Source organism: Delphinus delphis, chromosome 16 (genome assembly GCF_949987515.2).
Source record: "Delphinus delphis chromosome 16, mDelDel1.2, whole genome shotgun sequence".
Classification (NCBI taxonomy): Eukaryota; Metazoa; Chordata; class Mammalia; order Artiodactyla; family Delphinidae; genus Delphinus; species Delphinus delphis.
Genome location: NC_082698.1, coordinates 62,125,897 through 62,146,768, shown reverse-complemented (window position 1 = coordinate 62,146,768; position 20,872 = coordinate 62,125,897). Strand labels below are relative to the sequence as shown.

At 52.7% G+C, this 20,872-nt stretch overlaps 2 protein-coding genes across 5 annotated transcripts in view; one reads left to right on the top strand and one right to left on the bottom strand.

The window, feature by feature from the left end:
* MACROH2A2 (macroH2A.2 histone) overlaps positions 1-1,122 on the top strand; it is a 53,338-nt gene extending 52,216 nt beyond the window's left edge. Inside the window, exon 9 of the mRNA XM_060034875.1 lies at positions 450-1,122. Within this exon, the coding sequence (XP_059890858.1) occupies positions 450-615 (166 nt within the window). The 3' untranslated portion in view covers positions 616-1,122. The remainder of the gene's footprint in view (positions 1-449) is intronic.
* AIFM2 (AIF family member 2) overlaps positions 1-17,460 on the bottom strand; it is a 38,450-nt gene extending 20,990 nt beyond the window's left edge. For 2 of the 4 annotated variants that reach the window (XM_069541542.1, XM_060034871.1), the window contains exons 1-8: positions 17,324-17,460; positions 10,457-10,650; positions 9,984-10,099; positions 8,571-8,690; positions 7,797-7,889; positions 6,162-6,270; positions 4,929-5,081; positions 3,543-3,743 (exon numbers count right to left, since the gene is read on the bottom strand). In XM_069541542.1, the coding sequence (XP_069397643.1) occupies positions 3,543-3,743; positions 4,929-5,081; positions 6,162-6,270; positions 7,797-7,889; positions 8,571-8,690; positions 9,984-10,099; positions 10,457-10,634 (970 nt within the window). In that variant the 5' untranslated portion in view covers positions 10,635-10,650; positions 17,324-17,460. Of the gene's footprint in view, positions 1-1,248; positions 3,254-3,542; positions 3,744-4,928; positions 5,082-6,161; positions 6,271-7,796; positions 7,890-8,570; positions 8,691-9,983; positions 10,100-10,456; positions 10,651-17,323 lie in introns of those variants that run through there. The other 2 variants (XM_069541541.1, XM_060034870.1) reach the window with 2 other exon arrangements.
* Positions 17,461-20,872: the final 3,412 nt, after the last annotated feature.

Sequence of the window (20,872 nt, the reverse complement as noted above, 5' to 3'; positions counted from 1 at the left end):
TTTTTAAAATGCTGAGTTGGTAGGGGTTTTTTGTTTGTTTGTTTTTAACTTTTATTTTATATTGGAGTATAGTTGATTAACAATGTTGTGTTAGTTGAGTTGGTAGTTTTTAAAGCTCAGCTGGACTTGAGTCAGGCCACATAGATTCAAACACAGGCCACTGCTCACCAGCCAGCCCTAAAACCATTGTGCCACTCTGAGCCAGTGTGGCATATGTGAAGTGGGGACAGTGTGCCCTGTCTGTCCCCCTCCTGGGCTGTCCCTCTTCTGAGGTGAAAGGGGATCATGCGTGGACCAGCCTGCACACGGTGAGACCCCGAGAGATAGGAACAAGGACCAGGTGCCAAGATGAGAAGGAACCACATTGCCCCTACCCCGGGCTGAGGGCAGAGTTACTCCATGGGTCCCAGGACCAAAGTGACGTCAGCTCTTCTCTTTCTTTGGCACAGAAACTGCTTCCCCAAACAGACGGCAGCCCAGGTGACCCTCAAAGCCATCTCGGCCCACTTCGACGACTCGAGCGCATCCTCACTGAAGAACGTCTACTTCCTGCTCTTCGACAGCGAGAGCATCGGCATCTATGTGCAGGAGATGGCCAAGCTTGATGCCAAGTAGCCGCCCCGCGCCCACTGGTGGCCACCGCGCTCACCATCCGGAATCAGGAGGATCAAAGTCACAGGAGCTGGGTTTTATCTTTTAAAAGGAGAGAGGAAGGGTGACGGCAGGGGAGCGGAGGGCAGCTGAAAGGGAAGTGGGTGGCAGAGGCTGCGGGAGCAGGTCCTGCCCACGGGAAGAGCCCTCTGCATTTTATATTCTCGTTAAAAAGAGCCTCAGTCTGTAATTAACCAGGCCTCCACCAGGGGTTTCTTTCCATGTGTTTTCTTCCTGTTGTTTTAGAACTTTTTTAAAAAAACAGACTTCGTTTTAGATTTATAGCATTGACTTTTACACACTCACATACACAAAATCCTTTCAAAATTCTTAAAATCTTCTGTTTCTCCTTTTTTGCAAGGGAAGAGGGCAAAGAAGTGACTTGGGCTTTGTTGGCTGTCTGTATTCAGTGATGGAGAGAAGAAAATTAGAAAGGCATCTTACTGGTGCTTTTCTTTCTGTTTTAGTGCCCCTACCCTTACCCCTATAATATCTGTAACTACTCCTAGAAAGATTTTGCTTCAGGCTTTTGTTTTGTTTTGTTTTTTTTTAAAGAAAAAGAAAATGAAAGGAAAAAAAATAAAAGATCCAGTGTCTTTCTTACAACATACTCTTTTATTGTAACATCTTGCTCAGTCTGGAGAACTGTGTCCCTACGGGTGGAAACTTAAGAATGTTATAAATAGAACCAGGCCTATCACTGTGGAGCTGAGACTCCCACCATGCTAGGCCCCAGGTCAGACGGCACGGAATGGCTTGTGTTTCTCAGGCAACAGGTCCCACTTCCAGAAGGGGAGCCTGGTTGGCTGTGGTCCACGGGAATGGAGGACTGGGTGAAGCCTCCCTGGGGTGGCCATCCTTTGGGACAAAGGCACAGTCTCACTTAGGCCTGGGCAACAAAATGGAAGAGACCTGGGCCACAGCCCAGACAGGACAGACCAAGAACCCTCGTGAGGGTGGTATCCTAAGAATTCTGGCCAAGTACCCAGAGGTTACCATTAAAAGTGGGCAGGGGGCTTCCCTGGTGGCGCAGTGGTTGAGAGTCTGCCTGCTGATGCAGGGGACATGGGTTCGTGCCCCGGTCTGGGAAGATCCCACATGCCGCGGAGCGGCTGGGCCCGTGAGCCATGGCCGCTGAGCCTGCGCATCCGGAGCCTGTGCTCCGCAACGAGAGAGGCCACCACAGTGAGAGGCCCGCATACTGCAAAAAAAAAAAAAAAAGTGGGCAGGGAGGGGTAGGGTGGGCTGGGGCAGGGCCTGAATTTATTCAGATGAACTCATCAACAACTTCTGCCTTAGAGATCTTGCCCATGTGGTCCAAAATAGGTTTATCCTGATTAGAAGTCCTCTCCCAAACAGAGGAGTCATTTTTATACCTTAACATAGTTGGTGGCAGGCATTATTGCCACATGGCTACACCTCCAGATAAGTGACATTGGGGTTGACCAAGAAACAAGAAGCACAGAACTACAAAGGTTCCCACAGGGTACCCCTGCCCCAGCATTGGCTGGAGTTTTGTCACTTACAAATTTGCCTAAGACAGTAGCCTGGAAGCATGCAGGGGGTCACCTACTGAAACCTCCTCTGCTCCCTGAATGTTAGCAGGATGGCAACCCACCCGACGGTCACGCTAGCTTGGCTGTCTTTCTTTAAACACCCCCAGCAGCTGGCAGGCCAGGTTTCTGTCTTAACCCGTTAGCTTTGTAAAAAAACTCACTCTCCATTAGGATGGACTCACCAGGAGGGAAATTTTATCTAACGCTTCTTAAATACAACCTATGGTATATAATCAGGATCTAAAAATAGAAATATAGAAAGATTCATGAAGATTAAAGATGGTAGGGACTAACAGTTTAAAATTAAGCTCCTATTAACAACCTGAGTGTTGCAGGATGTTATAGGCTTCCCCACCTCCTAATGTGATGGGAGAGGTTGGGATGTAGGCCATCTCTCCACCCCAGTCCCCCTTCCTTAGCTGGTCTCCTTGTGCAGGCCCTCCTTCCTGCCCTTACAGACAGGGAGACCCTTCCTGCCACCAGGATACTGAGCTCTCGCCCATACTCTGAGAGCTCTGAATGCCACACACCATGTGCACGTGCGTGCGCGCGCACGCGCACACACACACACACACACACACACACACACACAAGAGGAGGCTGGGGTAGAGAAGGTGGGCTGTGCCCTCCCCAGGACCAAGTGAACCATTCAGCCAGCAGACCTTTGAAACAGAAAGACTCCTTTAAGGGTGTCTTTTTCTTTTAACACCAATATCCCTCTCTCTCTCTCCCAGTTTTTCGTTTTGTCTAAGTTGTGTTTCTGGTCAGTACATCACTGACATCTTACTCCAGGAAAAGAGCTTTTGCCCTTTGGCATTTGTCAAGCGGGTACCATTTGTCAAGAAATCTAATCGCCGGGCGGTGACAGTACCTATCTCCCGCCCAGCCTCCCCATCAGGGTGGAGACTGCCGCATGGTTTTCCAGCTCGTGGAGACCAACAGGTCCCGGCTCTTGGCCAGCCGAACCATGAGCCGCCCCACGTAGAAGCCACTGATCTGGCCCACGCCGTCATTTCTCCCCATGGCCAGGAGGAACGTCAGCGAACCTGTGAAGCAGAGCCGTGCGCTAAACTAGAATCCTGCTCACCATCCATGGGCCTGCAACTCCCAGGGCACAGACCCTTCCCGGGGCCTTCAGTGTCAGGGCAGGGAAATGCGTAAGGCCCTCAGGAACGTGCGCAAGTCCCTGACATACTTTCCTAGAGCTCTGGGCGAGGTTTCTGTCCCCAGCTTTGAGAGTGTGTTCTAGCGGTCAGGCATCGTAAAGCCCACAGAGGCTTCACCGTTTCTAACCCCGACTCTCTTAAAACTGTGCCGCGTGGGGAGCTTCCTGACCTGGCTTGTAGGCTTTGAGGGGCCTCTGTTTCATGGAGTTGACGATGTTGGCCACGGCGACACTGGCGTGGAGGCTGGCGTGATAGGCCATCTTGGGCTCCCTCACATCGGCGCAGTCACCGATGGCGTAGATGTGGCTGTAGCCCTCCACCTGGAGGTACTCGTTCACTCTCAGAGCGCCGTCGCTGGCCAGCTGATCACCTGCGAGAAAACCAGCCCGAAACCAAGATCCTGAGCTGCCTCAAGAAGTGGTCACCGGAACACAGAGAGGATGGGCTGTGGTGCCGGTCCAGCTACCCTCCAAAGGCACAACCTCAAGAGGCAAACCTCCTGTCTGGTTTACTTCTGCCTGAAGTCCCCCCCCTCAGAACTCTTCCTGCAAAGGCGAGGTTACTATTTTGGGGTGGAAACTGGTCAGAAAGACCAGCAAGTGTCATTTCATATAACGCACATGACTCTCTGTAAGTTACCACGATTGACAATGACTCACTTACGATGATTAAGTTACACCCTAGCCCAGTCTTGGATTTCCTTTTGAATGTGGATCAGATTTTTTTAAATAAATGCAGGGCTTTAATAGATGATAAACTTTTCTTTTTAAGGGACTTAAAAGAATTTACCTTTGAAAATATACCATTAGGACCATTAGGTGTTAAGTCCTGGGATCTCTGTATATTATAAGTCCTCGATCCCAGCCCCACACATGGCCTGGACTAGCTTCCTTCTGGGATTGGATAATTCTTTCCTGCCAGACACACAGCAGGAGCTTCTTGTCCAGGAAAGGTATCTGGGAGTAAATGATGGGGACCTGGGGACATGGCCACCTTGGGGCCTGAGAAGGAGCCACTGAGCCTCCAGCTCACAGATGGAGCCATGGGTCCAGCTCCCCCCACCTCCAGTTAGCTCAATAGGTCAATATTCAGCTTTACGCACGGAGGCCTCATTACCCGCCTCTCCCCATGATCGTTTCCAAGCTCAAGTGGCAAACGTCTGGGTCAGGGTTTGGGGAGAGCAGCACACCTGTGAACAGAGAAAGGCCTGACCCTGGAATTTCCTCTGCATTGGTGTTCCAAGGAAAGTAACAGAAAAATAGATCTTTTTCTTCCTTCTAAAACCTGTTCCCATCTCTCACCACTAGGGGGTGGGCTCCGATTTTGGAAGATTCTGGTCACTTTGGCCACCCTGGCCTCAATCACCATCAACACAGCTGAGGAAAGCCCAGCAAGAGTGGCCCTGAACCTAAATTTAAAGTCTGAAGAGACCGACTGAGCTGTTGAGACTGGGGCTGGGGGTGGGAGGGTGGAGTGCCAGCTCCTCGGGGCAGAGGCCTGCAGGGCCTTCTCGGGGGCTGGAGGGGGAGGAGTCACGGCCCGGCCTCCCACTTACCAAACGCGCTGCGGTAGGCCGAACTGTTGATCTTGATACCGCTGCAGGCGATCACCAGGTTGGCGGCCACCTCCGTGCCTTTGTCCGTCTGCACCGTGATGTGCTCGCGATGCTTGTTGAGAGGCAGCGCCTCCAGGTTGCTCACCCGCTCACCTGTCAGGGGAGGCCCGTGACCAGGAGGCTGGCAAAGGGCAGGCGCGCCACCGAGGCGGGGGCCCAAGCCAGGGCTGGCCTGGGGGCTGGAGACCGGTCCGCTCTACCACCCCAAGAAGCACAATCTGGACATTTGGCCCCAAGGGATCCGATGGAAAGCAAGTTCCAAGAAGCAATTTGGGGAAGTGAGGCTGAGTTTCCCAAGAGGTTCTGGGAAAAGCTATTTGAGGAAGACCTCAACCACGCCTCCCTGAATGTCCACTCCTAACCAGGAAAGATGAGCCCTCTGGGCTCACCACCGACAGGGGTAAGCAAGGGAAGTCCAGGGCCGGCCCACTCTCCTCACTGCCTGGAAGTGCAGGTGGGCAGAGGGCTGCACAGCCACTTCTGCAGAGCCCAGGAGCCGGGAGGGCTCTCAGAGAGCAGACACCTCGCCCGCCCTGCAAAAGGTGAGAGTGTCGGGCCCGTGAACTGGGGGGCGGGGGTCACACCCCCGGGAGAGAGCCCCACTCTTAACATGCTGGGTAGGTCTCTTCCCTTCTGCTCTGGACAGAAGCCACGCTCTCCACCAGCCTCAAAATACAAACCCAAAACACCTATTCTCTCCACTAAAGAGATATCATAATTCAGGTCAAATCTTTTATATGATTTTTTTTTTTTTTTTTTTGGCCTCACCACACAGCATGTAGAATCTCAGTTCCCTGATCAGGAATCGAACTTGCGCCCCCTGCGTTGGAAGCACAGAGTCTTAACCACTGGACCGCCAGGGAAGTCCCTTTTATATGACTTTTTAAACCATTCAACAAATGGGTACCACCTGTACTGTATCCAAAGCAACAGCCAGGACAGTGCTGCCTTCATGACAGGAAAATCCCGTAAGTACCAGGGCCTCTGCCCTGCCTGGGGACGGACACACCTCCAGCTGGACGACAAGGCTACACAGGCTCTGCAGCCCCACCTCAGGACACAGAGAGCCTGGGGTTGAGCGTGGCCACGCTCAGGCTGTGAGCAGGGACCAAGCCTCAGCCAAGTCTCACCAGGCCAGGGCGAGGGGCAGGGCAGGAGGGGCCTGACACATACTCAGCAGCAGCTGCACGCCTTTCCGGAGCAGGATCTCCTTCACTTCCTGCCGGACACAGGGCAGGAGCTCCTTGTCTGCGAGGGCCATTCGGGAGTGAATGAGAGTGACCTGGGGACAAACAACCACAGGGCAGAGAGGGAGCCACTGAGTCTCCTGCTCACACAAAGAGGCTTGAAAACACATCAGCCTGTCTCCCCAACTTCCAGTTTACAGGTGAGGAAACAGAGGGCCCAGAGAAGTACTCTGCCCACTGCTAGAACCAGTTAATGGTGAGCTGGGCTGGAGCCCACATCTCCCAGGGTAGGATTTTTTCCGACGTGCCAATGCTTCACAGCACACACCTCACCGAGGACCACGTGGAAAATGATTTTCAAGCATCCTTGGGCACTTATACAGTCTATATATAAGCCATCGACACTCTAACTGTAAATCAGGCTGACATTTACATTAAGGCTGGTTCTGAAACTGGTGCTTCCAGGCACGTCTACTTGCTGTCTGGGTCAGCAGTGAAGTGCGAGGGAGCCCGCAGTGATGTTCCAAGCTTGAGCTGTGAAATCAGACTGCCTGGGTTGAAATCCCATCTCAGGTACCCACTCAGTCACCTCCTGAAGACCCAGTAAGATGGATCACAGTCCTACTCAGGAATATTGTAATGATGAAACGAGAAAGTAAGTGTAAAGCACGTAACTCAGCACATAGCGACTCTTTAATAAAGGGTGGCTACTGTTACTCTTATTTGTCTATTAGTTACAAACATTTGGGGATTATACTGAGTTATTTACTACTTCAGACCAGTCCTTACCCCATAAATCAAAATTAATAAACTTCTACATGAACCACCCATAATAATTTCCAATAATTTGTCAGAGAATAGCCATATAATTAAATTAGCCCATATTTATCTTACTTTTCAAAACCAACCTGCCTTTCCCTAGGGAAAAAGAACCAGACACAGGCTCCACGTGGCTCCCAGTAGCTGATCTGGCATCAGCTGCAGGCAAGCCGTTGCCTCACGGACCCATAACTGCCCATCATCACTGAGCCCCAGGCTGAGCCTTCACAGCCTGCTTCCTTCCTCTCCAGGATGCCGGTAGGGTCTCCATCCCTTTATCACTAAAAAGAGGCAGTGCTGGCCAGTCCTTCCCCAGCATGGGCTGTGAGGTGTACACTTCGGGGTCCCCCTACGTGCTGTCTAGGGCAAGGGCTACTGTCCCTTAAAGACCAAAAGGCTGTGCTTGCTCCAGACAAGACACCGATGAGGGTGCCTTTGATCAAGCTGGTTGTTAGCAAAAAGAGGTCATCATAAGTCTACGTTTCTATTGCAAAGGCCACATTACTGCAGGGGACGTGGGAGTTAACCTTTCATAATGTATCCCCCCAGGGCATGGTCCTCCGGGTTGGCCCAGAGGGCAGAACCCTTCACTGAACTAGGATGCACCCTGGCTCTCCAGGTAAAATTCCCAGCAGAATGGGACTTTAGGGGGTCCCCCAGTGCAGAGAGCAGGAGACAGGAAACACACGCTCCCACTTTATGGTAACGGGGCTCCCCTCCCAGGCCCTGAGCAAATTCTGATGTTCGTCAGACAAAAAAGAAGCCCGCCTCCGAGAGTTCAAGGCCAAGGCCACTGGCCCACCTCTTTCTCAGGGTATTCTGTTTTAATCTCTGCTGCCATCTCCACTCCCGCAGAGCCTCCTCCGATCACCACGATGGACTGTGCGCACTGGACCTGGAGGAGGAGGAAATGTTAAGGTGCGCCCTCAAATCTGCCCTGCCTCGGGGTCCGCCTGGGGAGTGGGTTCCTTGGCCAAAGGAGCGTAGAGAACCTTTTCCAAGTTCAGGGTCCAAATGTGCTGCCTCGGGGCCAGCTCTTGCTGGGTGTCTCCCTGCATTTCTCACTCAACTCTCACTACCTGCCCAGCTTGCAGGTGACCCGGATCTGCCTGAGTTCCAGGCCGGGTTCCTAACCTCCACTCTTACGTCTGCTCATGACTGTGCCAGAGGTTCCCCAGGCCTCTCAGCAGCTGTGCAGAGAGGGAAAGATCTGGCCTTGGTCACACAGCTGTAGGACCGTCTCTGGGTCCCCACACCTCATCTGTTCAGTGGGGACAGACCCATTCCACCCACCTCTCCAGATCCCCGTGAGAAGTGACTGACAGCATGGATCCAAGCCCGCTCTATAATATAAACACAAGTCCCATGCAAACAGGAGCCAATCGCTACATGAGCAGGTCCAAAGGTCTCCTCCCAGGAGCCTCTTCCTGGTAACTCTCCATCTCTACAGCGCCACTGCAGCCCCGGGGTCTCCTTGCTGCAGCCCCGGGCATCCCCACAGCTGTCCCACTCTCCCAGGGCCCCCCACCCCCGGCTCTGCCCTCACTGTCCTGCCGCCAGGCAGCAGGCAGCTCACCTGCGTCACCATGTCCTCATAGGCCTGGATGGCCATCTGCTGGCTGGACACCTGGTTAAACTTGCCTGGGAAGAGCCCAGTGCTGCCCGTGGCCAGGATGAGATATGTGAAGGACAGGGCCTGGGAGGGGCAAGGGAAAGAATGGTGAGGGCAGACCTGGGCTCCTGCATCCAACCCCAGGCTCCACCAGGCAAGCAGCGCCAAGGGGGAGAGGTCTCTTGCGGGGGAGCAAAACCATCACTGGTTAGACCAAGGGATGGTGCTAGCACCCAGGAAATATTCAAGGAGGCAGAGCTAACCGCCTGCTGGACCGCCCACCATCAAACAGGACGGGAGGGGAGAGCTCCCCACAGCAGCGGGGCAGGTGAGCAGGCAACAGGAAACGGCTCGTGGGGAAGAAGTAGGATTCCAGCTTCCAGTGTGGAGTTAGTTTAGAATCTCCCTATTATTACCATTATTTTAGAAAAAACTTCCCCTTATCCTGGCCAACAAAAACAAAGTGGGGGGGGGGAGCGGACATCCTATTTGGAGCCTAAATATATAAAACTGACAAACCCAGAGCTGCTCTGATGGAAGGGGGACTGGAGGGTCTGTATCCCACTCAGACTCCACTACCCCCGTGGAGGCCTGAGATGCCCTCATGGACCCAAAGCCACAGGATAAGGACGTTCTCAGTAACCTTGCCAACTGGAGATTCTACAGCCTCAAAATTGATTCCAGGAAGATTGATTTATTCACACTAAACCACACTCACTGAGGACAGGAATTGGAGCCCCTTTGTACAGTCCCCCCTTAGCTCTGACTAGAGTAGAGGGCCAGGCTGGAGGGTACCCTCAGCATGGCGGGTGGGCTGCTGGCAGCTTGCTGACGGAGCTCTGGTCCCACAAGGATACAACAGGCACCGTGCTTACCCCAGGGCTGAGGGACACAAACTTCGGGAAGAAAACCTCTGCCCCCCCGGGCGATGTGGGATTGTGGTGCCTACCCTTTGATTCCAGACAGTGAGGGGGCCCCTGGGCTGGGACCCTGGCTTTCAGAGTGAGGGCTCTGGGGCAAAGCTGCCTGGGTCCAAATCCTGGCTGAGTCTCTCCAGCTGTGGGGTCTTGGGCAAGCCTCTTAACCTCTGGGTGCACCGAGGCTACTCCACCTCCCTCACAGGGTCACAGTGGGCGTTAAAGGAGATCACGTGAGGCTTAAAACAGTGCCCGGCATACAGGGAAGGCTCTGCACCGCTCTCCTGTGGCTGCTGGGGCCCAGCCTTTGCTCAGGAGGCATCTGCTATCTGCCAGGCACCAGGAGGGCATGGGGGGCCCTTGCCCCTAAGGAGACGGGCCCAGGTGTCCTCCCACCAGCAGCCACATCCCAGGGGCCCCCTGAAGCCAGCTGAGGATGGCCAGCCCCCGCTGGGTTCACCTCGCCGTCCTCCAGCAGCACCGTCTGATTCTTCAGGTCTATCTCAACCACCAGGCCCTGCCGGAAGTTTTCCTTGAAGGTCACCGAGTAGGAAATGAATGTCTTTTTGGCAAACCCTGGGGAACGGACAGAGAGGAGGTCACGGTGTAAAACTGGGCTGCCCACAGGAGGCCAGAATAACTCAGAACATTTCCAGAGCTGCATGCCAACAGGGGCCCCTTGGTTAAACAGCCCCTGGGTACCCACTACCCCCTAAAGCGCCAGTCTGGACCCCAGGTCCTCGGAGAAGCTCTCGCTCTGACTTCTGGGGCCTTGGTATGGTAGCTGCTTAAGGCCAGGGACCTTAAGATTCCCCGGAATTTGTCTAATGGTGGAATTTAGGCACATTGCCCTAAAGGGAGAAAACCACCCTGTGATCCACAGTGGTGACAAGACCACGGTCACAAAGAAAGCCCCAGAGAAGAGACCATTACCACTCTCCACGGAGGCCCGGAGGGCTGCCACGTTGTGGTGGAAGGAGTCCTTCATGTCCACCAGCACGAAGGGGATGTTCAGCACCTGCAGTTGGCTGGCGGCCGCGATGCCGCCAAAGCCCCCGCCCACGATCACCACATGCGCGGCTCCCACGTCCATGGAGACCTGGGACCCCATCTCGGACCAGGTGCTGCTGGGGTAGGAGGAGAGACCACATCAGATTCAGGGGGCTCGAGGGCTGGGTGGGCAGAGGTGGGTCCATATCAAGAATGGCCTCAAATGCCAAGACTTGATCTTTTAAAAGTATGTAATCACCTTTTATGAAATTCCATTTTTTGTAAAATTTGAATTAAATTCCAAAGGAATAAGGAGTATCCTAATTCCATCTCATCCGCTCAACCACCCAGTTCCCTTCTCCAAGGCATCTACTGTTACCAAGTTTACATGAATCCTTCCAGGGATATTCTGTGCACCTACAATCATGATTATTGTTTTTGCACACGTTAAACAACTGTTTTTGCACTCTTTTTCACTCGTAAATATATTTGTTCACTCAACAGTACAAATTAATGGACCTCCTGCTCTTTGACATGTTCTGTGCTATGAATGCCGTCGTCAGAGAGACAGACAGACAGATATGGTCTCAGCCCTTGTAAAGGCAGGGTTTCAGACTCAAAGGGCCAGATGGATGATGTAGCTGTGGGAAGCTGGGCAGGTGCACAGTAACCAGAAACGGTGGGTACACCTCTGGGGAATTGGTAAGCACAGGTCACATTAAAAGAACTAAACAAAATTATTTAAGCACACCACTAAGCAAACACTGAGACCAGATTCCACCCAGCTCACACGTCACCAGCTTCAGCCCCAGGTCTGAGGAGATCACTTAGCCAGTTATGACAATCAGCCTGCAAAACAGGATGCAATGGGACTAAGGCCATGACAGTGCGGTGGGGAGGAGGGGCCTGCTGTGGGCAGGTGGTCCCCTGAGCATTCCTGGAACAGAGGACATACACTGCGACCAGTGGGTGACACTCCCCAGGAGGAAGCGGGCAGGGAGAAATCTCTGCTGGGAGAAGGAACAGTGCTGGTTAAGAACCAAAAGGGAAGTCTGCTGGTGAGAAACAGGATGGAGAAGCGCTTATCACGTGGGCTCCAGTGAGAGGGGCAGGGGGTGCAAGGTCCTGCTTGATGTCGAGGAAAGGGAACCTGCAATCGAAGAGAGTACCTCCAGAGGATGGAGGGCCAAGTGTGCACCAGGCTCACACTCACATGTGAGCACGGCAAGGAGGGAGGAAGTGGACAGACAGCAAGCTGTCAAAAAGCTCAATGGGGAAGAACATTCCAGCCCACCTCTCGGACAGCACTGCAGGCAGCTGGAAGGTCACCACTCTGTCCTCCATCAGGTGTGTAGTCTGGGGCACAACCCCTCCCCTCTCTGGGCCTCCATTTACCCCCTGTAATGGGAGGAGACAGCCTAAAATGTCCTTGCACAATAGGTTTCCAAGACATGGTGACCCCCAAGATGGTCCCCAGATCTTCCCACACTTATGGGAGTGGCTTACGGTTGGACCTCCAGACACTGTTGTCATTGGTATTCAAATGCACACAGTCTAATTTCTCCTCTGGGGAAGTGAAAACCTGGGCGGGTGAGGGTAGATCTGGCATAGGAGATTGGAGGGGATTTAACTTTGTTTCTCATTGGTCCCCAATGCATTGAGGCTTGTGCATCCTAGGGCTGGGACCAAAACAAGTCCCCCAGCAGGCAGTGTCACCTTCACTGTTCCAGGCCCTCAGCAGGTGGTCCAGAGCTGGCCCCGTGAACGTTCATCAGGCTGAATCTGCCACCTAGGCCAGGACCCAAGAGGGGCCCGGGGACCAGCCAGGGACAGGAGCGGACACCAGGAGCTGAGCAGGGCCTGGGAATGTGGCAGGCAGTCAGGCAAGCTATGGAAGGGGTGCATTTCACCTGCCCCTTCAACACGGCCCCCTCTGTGCCAGTTTGCCCTTGGGGCTAGCAGCCAGCGAAGAGGTCAGAGAAACACCCAGAGAGCTCTGCTTCCAAGCTGGCGGGGCACAGGCCTGAGAGAGGCTACCCAGCTTGTTGGGGAGAGGGGTCCACCATGGACCACCCAGGGAAGCTCAAGGTGGAGCCCTGAAAAACAGCTGGGGCCAGGGGCCTTCTTCACAGAGGGAATAGCTTAGGCCAAGAAGTCCAGTGGCAGGAAGGGAGGGGGTGGGAGGGGTTCAGGGAACAAGGTGGGGCAGCCAGGAGGGCAGGGGACAGGGGACAGCACACACAGAGGGCCTGTCATGCTAGGGCAGTGTCTGGGCCTACATGCTGCCCTGGGGCCCTCGCAGGGAAGAAAGCCCAGCGAGCCCAGCACAGGCCTGATGGGCAGTGGGTTAGCCAAAGAAGTTAAACCCCTGCTCCCTCAGCCCCCCAGGATCATTAACTGGCTTCCCCAAAGGACAAACCCTGGCCTCACCCAACTAGGCACAGCCCTCAGTAAAGATGAATTGATTCTTTAGAGTTCCGGTGCAGAGTCTGGGGCCTGAGGGCACACCCAGGCCCAGGAGGGGCTGCCATCGCTGGGCCAGGGAGGGGAGGCGCTTTTACACCACAAGCCAACTGAGGCCTCTCCTGAAATCTGTTCTCTCTCCTCCACTAACCTCTGACACACCCACTTGGGGAACGGGGGGCCTGGTGACGCTCCAGCCCATTCCACCGTTTCTTCCCGGCAGCCTCCCTTGCCCAACACTCTTGGACACCCGCCTCTCCCTTGGCTCTTCCAATGCCAATTCTCACCTGGACCCGAGGACAGCTAGACTCCCCTCTGCTCAGCCATGACCTACTTCACCAGACACCTAAATCATCGGCTTAAGCCATGGACCAGCACTCCTAGCCACACACCCTGCAGGTGCTCAAAAAGCAAGCGGGCAACTGATGATACTGAATTATATGTTCTAATGTAGCAGCAGTGCTGGGCAAACAGCCTCAATCAGTGGGCGACTCCATCAATCAATGGAAACCTCCACCAACGGGGGATTAGAGGACACACTATTACACACCCGTACAATGGAATATTCTGGAGACATTCAATTTTACAGTGGAAGATTTTCTACATGAAAAGTTTGTCCACAATTCATCCGCACCCACAGACTGTACAAGACCAAGAGGAAAACATAATGTAAGCTACGGTCTGTGGGGGATTATGTCAATGTAGGTTCAGGAACAAACACACCACTCTGGTGAGTGATGTCGATAATGGAAGAGGCTATGCACGTGTCAGGGCAGGAGGCATATGGGAAATTTCTGTGCCTTCCACTGAATTTTGCTGTGAACCTAAGACTACTCTAAAAACATAAAGTCTTAGGAAAAAAAAAAAAGCTTGTCCATCAAAAAGTCAGATAATAGAAAGTCATGTAGAGCCTAATCTCCATTGTGGGCCATCAGACCCAGGCACCCAGCTACATATGCACACATACAAGTGATGATGACAACAATGGGCATCCACTGCGCTTTTATCAACGTCTTTGCGTTGAACAGGTGGGGTTTCCTCCTCATTTTGGAAAGAATTTCAGTAACCTGCCCCAGTTCTATCCTCAACGGTCTGGCCAGATCTGCACTCTAAACCAAAATGCTAATAGTGGTTGCCAGATGATGTTTTTACTTTCTTCTTTGAGCTTTTCTCCCCCTTTTTTGTACTGTTTGAATGTTTTTAAATGAAATAATAAAGCTCTAAAGACAGAGCTGGCTTCCTACAATCTAATGTTTTTAATTGAGATATTTTTTCATATATTATAAAATTCACTATCTCAGAGTGTACAACTCAGTGGTTTCTAGTACACTCATAAAGTCGTGCAACCATCACCACAATCTAATACCAGAACATTTTCATCACCCCCTCCCCCAAAAGACCCCACATCCATTAGCATTCATTCTTCATTCCCTCCTCCCTCCAGGTCCTGACAACCACTAATCTTTCTGTCGCTATAGATTTGCCTATTCCATACCTTTTGTGTCTGGCTTCTTTCACTTAGTGCAATATTTTCAAGATGCATTCAAGCTGTAACTTATAACAGTATTTCATTCCTTTTTATGGCTGAGTAATATTCCATTGTATGGAGATACCACATTTTGTTTATCCATTTGTCAGTTGATGGACATTTGGGTTGTTCCCACCTTTTGGCTGATATGAATAAGGCTGCTATGAATATCTGTGTACAACTTTTTGTGTGAACAAAAAATTCTCTTAAGTTTATACCTGGGAGTGAAATTGCTGGGTCCTATGGTAACTCTAGATTTTACTTTTTGAGGAACTGCAAACCTACCATCTGATTTTACTGACCATCAAGGCAAGAGGATGAGCACAGAGAATCTTAACTGAATCTTCCCAGATGCAGGAATGTTAGCATAAAAGCAGGTCCAAGGGGACTTTCCTGGTGGTGCAGTGGTTAAGAATCCGCCTGCCAATGCAGGGGACACAGGTTCGAGCCCTGGTCCCAGAAGATCCCACATGCCGTGGATCAACTAAGCCCGTGCACCACAAGTACTGAGCCTGTGCTCTACAGCCCGCGAGCCACAACTACTGAGCCTGCATGCCACAACTACTGAAGCCTGCGCGCCTAGAGCCTGTGCTCCACAACAAAAGAAGCCACCGCAGTGAGAAGCCCGCGCACTGCTGTGAAGAGTAGCCCCCACTTGCCACAACTAGAGGAAGCCTGTGCACAGCAACGAAGACACAACGCAGCCAAAAATTAATTAATTTATTTAAAAAAAAAAAGCAGGTCCAAGAAAACAATTCCTAACTGTCCAGCAACTCCTAAGTAATTTTGCCTTTGCCCCTCCCCCAACACACACACAGTATGGTCTACACTCAAATTTTCTCAGTAAATCCTGTTTTCTCTGCCAAGGACACCCAGCCTGATCCCAGGGGGATTCTTCTCTAATAATACAGACAAAGGGCTTTTAGGAATCTACTGAAAAACAAGGAAGTTATATTTAGGCCAAAGCTGTGGGGAGGTTATGCCTCAGAAGACACACAGCGGACCCATGTGGGCTCTGATCAAAGCAAAGATGTCGTCCCAGAATTGTTTCATAGAGATTACAAATAAAACACCCAGCTTTTGAGCGCTCACCAGTTACCCCCAAGGTAGATTTCCACAGTCGTGTCCAGAGTGGCCGTCCTGGATGAGAGGGCCTACAGTGTGACTTGAAGCACCATGAATATATCTCTCCAACCCGGCGAAGGCAGAGGGGTGGGCAGCCTCCCTCACTGGACCCCAGGGACCAGGCTGAGAGTGGGCACTCCATGGCCAGTCCCCCAGGGAACACATGGTGAACAAAACCCAAAAAGACCGATTTCTGAAAGAGGCTCAAAGTCTGAAGAGGGCTGTCCTTTCACGCCCTCAGGAGAGGGCACTTCTGGGCAGACGGGCTCATGCGGGTGTCATACAGGCTCCGGTGCTGAAGCCTAGACCGCACAACTTGTACAGTCTCCTGGGAGCCAGTCACTTTGTGGTTCCCTTAACATCCCCATGACCTGTGCCTGGACCCTGGCTTCCTCTTTTCACCACCAGACACAAAGATCAGGCTGGCCCTGGCGCACACCCCCTCTACCCAGCTCCTCCCTAACTGCTGGGTAGTCCCAAGCAAGGCCCCGCCCAGCTGGGCCTCAGTCTTCTCCTGTGAAATGGACCTTCCAGATGCAGGGTTACACACGGCCTTCCTTGGAGGGCTCTGAAAGCTTGAGGCACATACACACACCCAAGCAGGCCTCCTTGATAATTTATATATTTATATATTTTACATGTTGGCCTTTGAACACAAGGTGCAGAGCCGGGACACCTAGAAGCCCCTTCACAAACTTGGAAGCCCCTTCACAAACTATGTCTGACCCTCTGCCCTGTGCCTGTCCTCCGGTGGGACAGTCAGCTCCTAAGCACCTCTCCCCTCCCCACCCTCACGGTACAACCAAGGATCAAAGGGAGTCTAATCAGAGGGGAAAGGCAGGGTGTGTTTAGTGGGTGCTGTTGAAAGAAAAGTGCCCAACATCAGGCACTAAAAGCAGCTCCCGGTGGATCAGGAGTCCTGGGCTTCCCCCCAACCTCCGGCCCCATCAGAGTTAGTTGGGCCATCTCTGTCCTTAGTGCCCCCGCGGAAGCTGGGGCTCCGTGGAGAAGCAGGACCTCCCAGTACACCCTGGAGCCTATGGGCACTGGGTAACACCGGGCATTTTCCTCCTGGACACTGAGGCTTTCCTCCTGCCTGTGACACGGGCTTCCGTCCGCCCCGCAGCAACTTCCACCGACCAGCGGCGACCCTCGGAGCCCTCCCGGGATTTGGGGGGGGGTGACGGGGGTCTTTGTCTTACTTAGGAAGACTTAGCAGGGATTTGGGGGGCGGGGGGCGGGGAGCGGACGCGGAGGAGGCGAGTTTGCTCCGTCCTCACTGGGAGCAAAGCTCCCCGTTGAGTTTTGAGGGACCTGGGTTGGTGCAGGCCTGAGTCCCTCATCCTAGACCAGGGGTTGGGGGCGCGGACCTATACCAGTCCTCGGCCTGTTAGGAACCGGGCCGCACAGCAGGAGGTGAGCGGCGGGCGAGCGAGCGAGCAAAGCTTCATCTGCCGCTCTGCATCCCCCCTATCGCTCGCATTACCGCCTGAACCGTTCCCCTCCCACCCACACCCCGCCCCCGGCGTCCGTGGAAAAGTTTTTTTCCACAAAACCGGTCCCTCGTGCCAAAAAGGTTCGGGACCACTGTCCTAGACGACCGCCCTCTCCTCCCCGGCCCCGGACGCTGTTTCGGCTTCTTGGGGCCCTGCAGGCGCGGGGGTCCCGCAGAGCTCGCCCGACGCGCTCCTCACCTGCCAGCGGCCTCCCGCCGTTCCGGCTCCCGTTCCGGCTCCCGCTCCTGTCAGCAGCTCCCGTGGTCGCCGCCGGGCCCGAGGCCCCTCCCTTGCCGGCGTGACTCGGCGCGTCTGCTCTCCAGCCTCGGCGCGTCTGCCCTCCAGCCTCGGCTATGCCCCCGGCGGCGCCCCGGGGAACTGCAGCCTCCGGCCCGCCCGCGCCGCCGGCCCGGGGAAGCCAATCGCCCCAACCGTGAGCACTCGACCGCTACTGTCAAGGACGCCCGCGCTGCCCCGGCCCCTCGGACTCTGCTCAAAGTTCGGTCCGGCTCCCTTGCCGGACGCCTTTCCAGCCTTTAGAGCGCGGGCCCCAGCACTGGCTGTGCGATCTCGGACGGGTCACCAGCCTCCTGCCTTCACACATATAAACAAAAATACAAACCCAGTTGAGCACCTACTCCACGCCTGGCATTGTGCTGGGTGTGAGGGGTGGGAGTGAGGGGTTGTAAAATGTAGAACAATGCAGGCATGGTTTCTGCTTTCCTCCAGGTAATAGTCTAGGGAAAAATACTAAACAACAATAAAACATATGTAACACTAATTGCAGTAAGAAAGACCGGGGGCAAAAGAAGGGTGCCAAGGCCTCTCTCCAAGGATGAGAAGTTAGCCCTGGGCACAGAGAAAGCAAGTATGCTCTGGGTGTGCAAAGACCAAGGCAGGATAAATAGCTGAGAGCAGGGGCATTGCAGAAGTGGTCGGGGACAGAGTGGCCCAACGTGGCAGGGTGGCACAAGCCTCCAGGTCCTGGTAAAGACTGCCCGTGTGATCCCAAGGGCAACGGGATGCCACTGATGGGTTTTAAGCTGAAGAGTGAGGTCTGAGTTATGTTGGAGGGTGAAAAGACAGGGCAATGGGAGGGCTGCGTGAAATTGGGTAAACTGGGCAGGGAGTCCAGGGAGAAGAAGAAAGCACTCGGATCTGTCAGGAAATGTACTGCTGCAAGCTACAAACTGGAGGTAGGACCAAGCCAGTTTGGTGACAGATAATCCATCTTCACCTATTTAATGCAAATATTAGCACCTACCCGAATCACTGCAGAAAAGATTCAACGAGATCTTTTTTTTTTTTTTTTGCGGTACGCAGGCCTCTCACTGTTGTGGCCTCTCCCGTTGCCAAGCACAGGCTCCGGACGCGCAGGCTCAGCGGCCATGGCTCACGGGCCTAGCCGCTCCGTGGCATGTGGGATCTTCCCGGACCGGGGCACAAACCTGTGTCCCCTGCATCGGCAGGCGGACTCTCAACCACTGCGCCACCAGGGAAGCCCCCAAAGGTCTCTTTTAAGGGATGCCTCTACTCCCACCAGCGGCAGGGGATAGGCTGCAGAGAAGGCCAGGTAGAAGGTTCTTATAGGCCAGGCCTGGAAGTGGCACACCTCCTTTCTGCCCTTTGCAACTCACGGACACACCTGACCGTGAGGGTGGCCAGGAGATGCAGTCTAGTGTATGGCCACAAAGAGAGGAAAACAGATTCTGGTGTCTGACCTGCTGACCTAGGTCTTAGCCTCCCCGGTTTTCTTCCTGTGCCTCTGCTTGTCTCTTCTCAGCCCCCTTGCAGGCTCCGGCTCTACCTCTGTCAAAAAATGAAGTAAAAAAAATCATGAGGCAGGCTTGTGCGGAGCAGTAATGGTGACCCGTATAAGAGCAGCATCAGAGCAGAGTGGCAGGGGCAGCCTGATAGGGTCAGAAGACTAGCCACATGCAAGGGATGGAGCAAACAAGTTAATATATTGAGGATAATGTAGCTGTGTTTCTCACTGACAGGAGGGAGGTACCAATATGAAAAGGGGAGAGCTAGAATGAACCTTGTGGTATTGAACTTGTGGTATCAAATTGGAACTATCAGTGTTAACGCGTGGCATGGCCTGCAACATATAGAGATAGAAATAAATATAGATGTAAGGTCTGTCTACCGAGAGGGCCTGGGAGCAGCAACACCTCAGAGTAAGAAGCACACCTCGTACCTAGATCTTTGCTTCTAAATACCGTTCTCTAGTAAAGAGGACACTGGAGAAGTGGCTGATTCCAGGGAAAGTACAAAGTAAGTCTACAACATTTTGTTTTGAAGGAAGTGCTCAAAGAATGATGGGGAGATGTCAAAAGAACACAGAAGCTAGTTTGAAGGAGCTCTCACTGGCCAATATGGACAATTGAAGCATCAAAATAATGATAACAATAGATTATAATCCATTGAATAAACTATGAATCCATGGTTCCACACAGATATAATTAAACAGAGAGGAGGGAAAGCTTTTACTTACAATAGAAAGCCAGTGAATAAATGTAGGAGGAAAAATGAAAATAAAAAATTTCCATTGGGCAAACATTAAAGTTATTCAGCCAAGGGACATCAGTGGGTGCTAAGCATAGTAGATGGAAGTGGGATAGGGATATGTACATAGTCTCCAAATACTGCCACACAAATACTTATTAATTACAAAGAAAAAAAGGAACTTTACAGTGGAGAAACCCAGCAGGCACCATCTTACTCAAATGTTCAAGGTTATCATCTATAATCTGACAAATAAAGGTCATGCACCACCCAGTAGAACATGATGATAAGGCAACATCACTAATGTTATATCCCAAAGATGTGTATCCCAAATCTAATCATGAGGAAGTGTGGACAAACCCAAGCTAAGGCACATTCTGCAAAATGACTGCCCTGTTTTCTGCAGGAAGGTCAAGGGCAGCAAACTCAAGGAAAGCCTTAGGAGCTGCTCCAAGTCAAAGGGGAGAGAGCCATGGCAGGTGGGTAGAACTCATGATCCCAAATGAGGTCACTTTGTTACAGAGAACATCACTGGGGCATATGGCACAAATGGTATGGGATGTCTGGGGGAAGGGCGTGTGGGGATTCTTGCTACTTTTCTGTAAGTTTAAAACTGCTTCAAAATAAAATCATTTTTTTAAAAAGCAGCAGCAATGTCTTCTCCTCTCTCTTTTCCCCCATCCACCATCCAGGTACAGAAGACCTGGCAGAGGATCTGAGGTCCCAGACCCAGTGATAGAGCCGCAAGAAGGAAGGAGCTTGGTCCCTCAACCAGAACTGCACAGGAGCCACAATCCCCCACTTCCTGGTCAGGTGCACGACTTTGGACTTTACATGAGCAATAAACAAACTTCTATTGTCTTAAGGCACTGAGATGGGGGAGAGGGGACCTTTTATTGCGTTATCCTAACTCATCCACTTAACAGCCTGCTGTGCCTCTCTACTTGAGATCCCACGGACACCCAAGGAAACATCTCGTCCCTAAACTTGTCAGCCACTCATCACTATCCTGGCTAGAGACCCAGCACCATTTGACCCTTCTCTCTCTCTGCATTGCCCCACATCCAGTCAGGTCCACCTCCCGTGTCATGCTTGATCTCTATGCCCACCAGGCCTGCTGTGGCCATCTTCCCCGTCACCAGGGCCATTGTCACTGGTTCCCCAGCCTCCATTCCAATCCCTTCTCCACTTAGCATGGCCAGACACACAAATGTAGTTTCACACTTCCTTGTCCCAGCT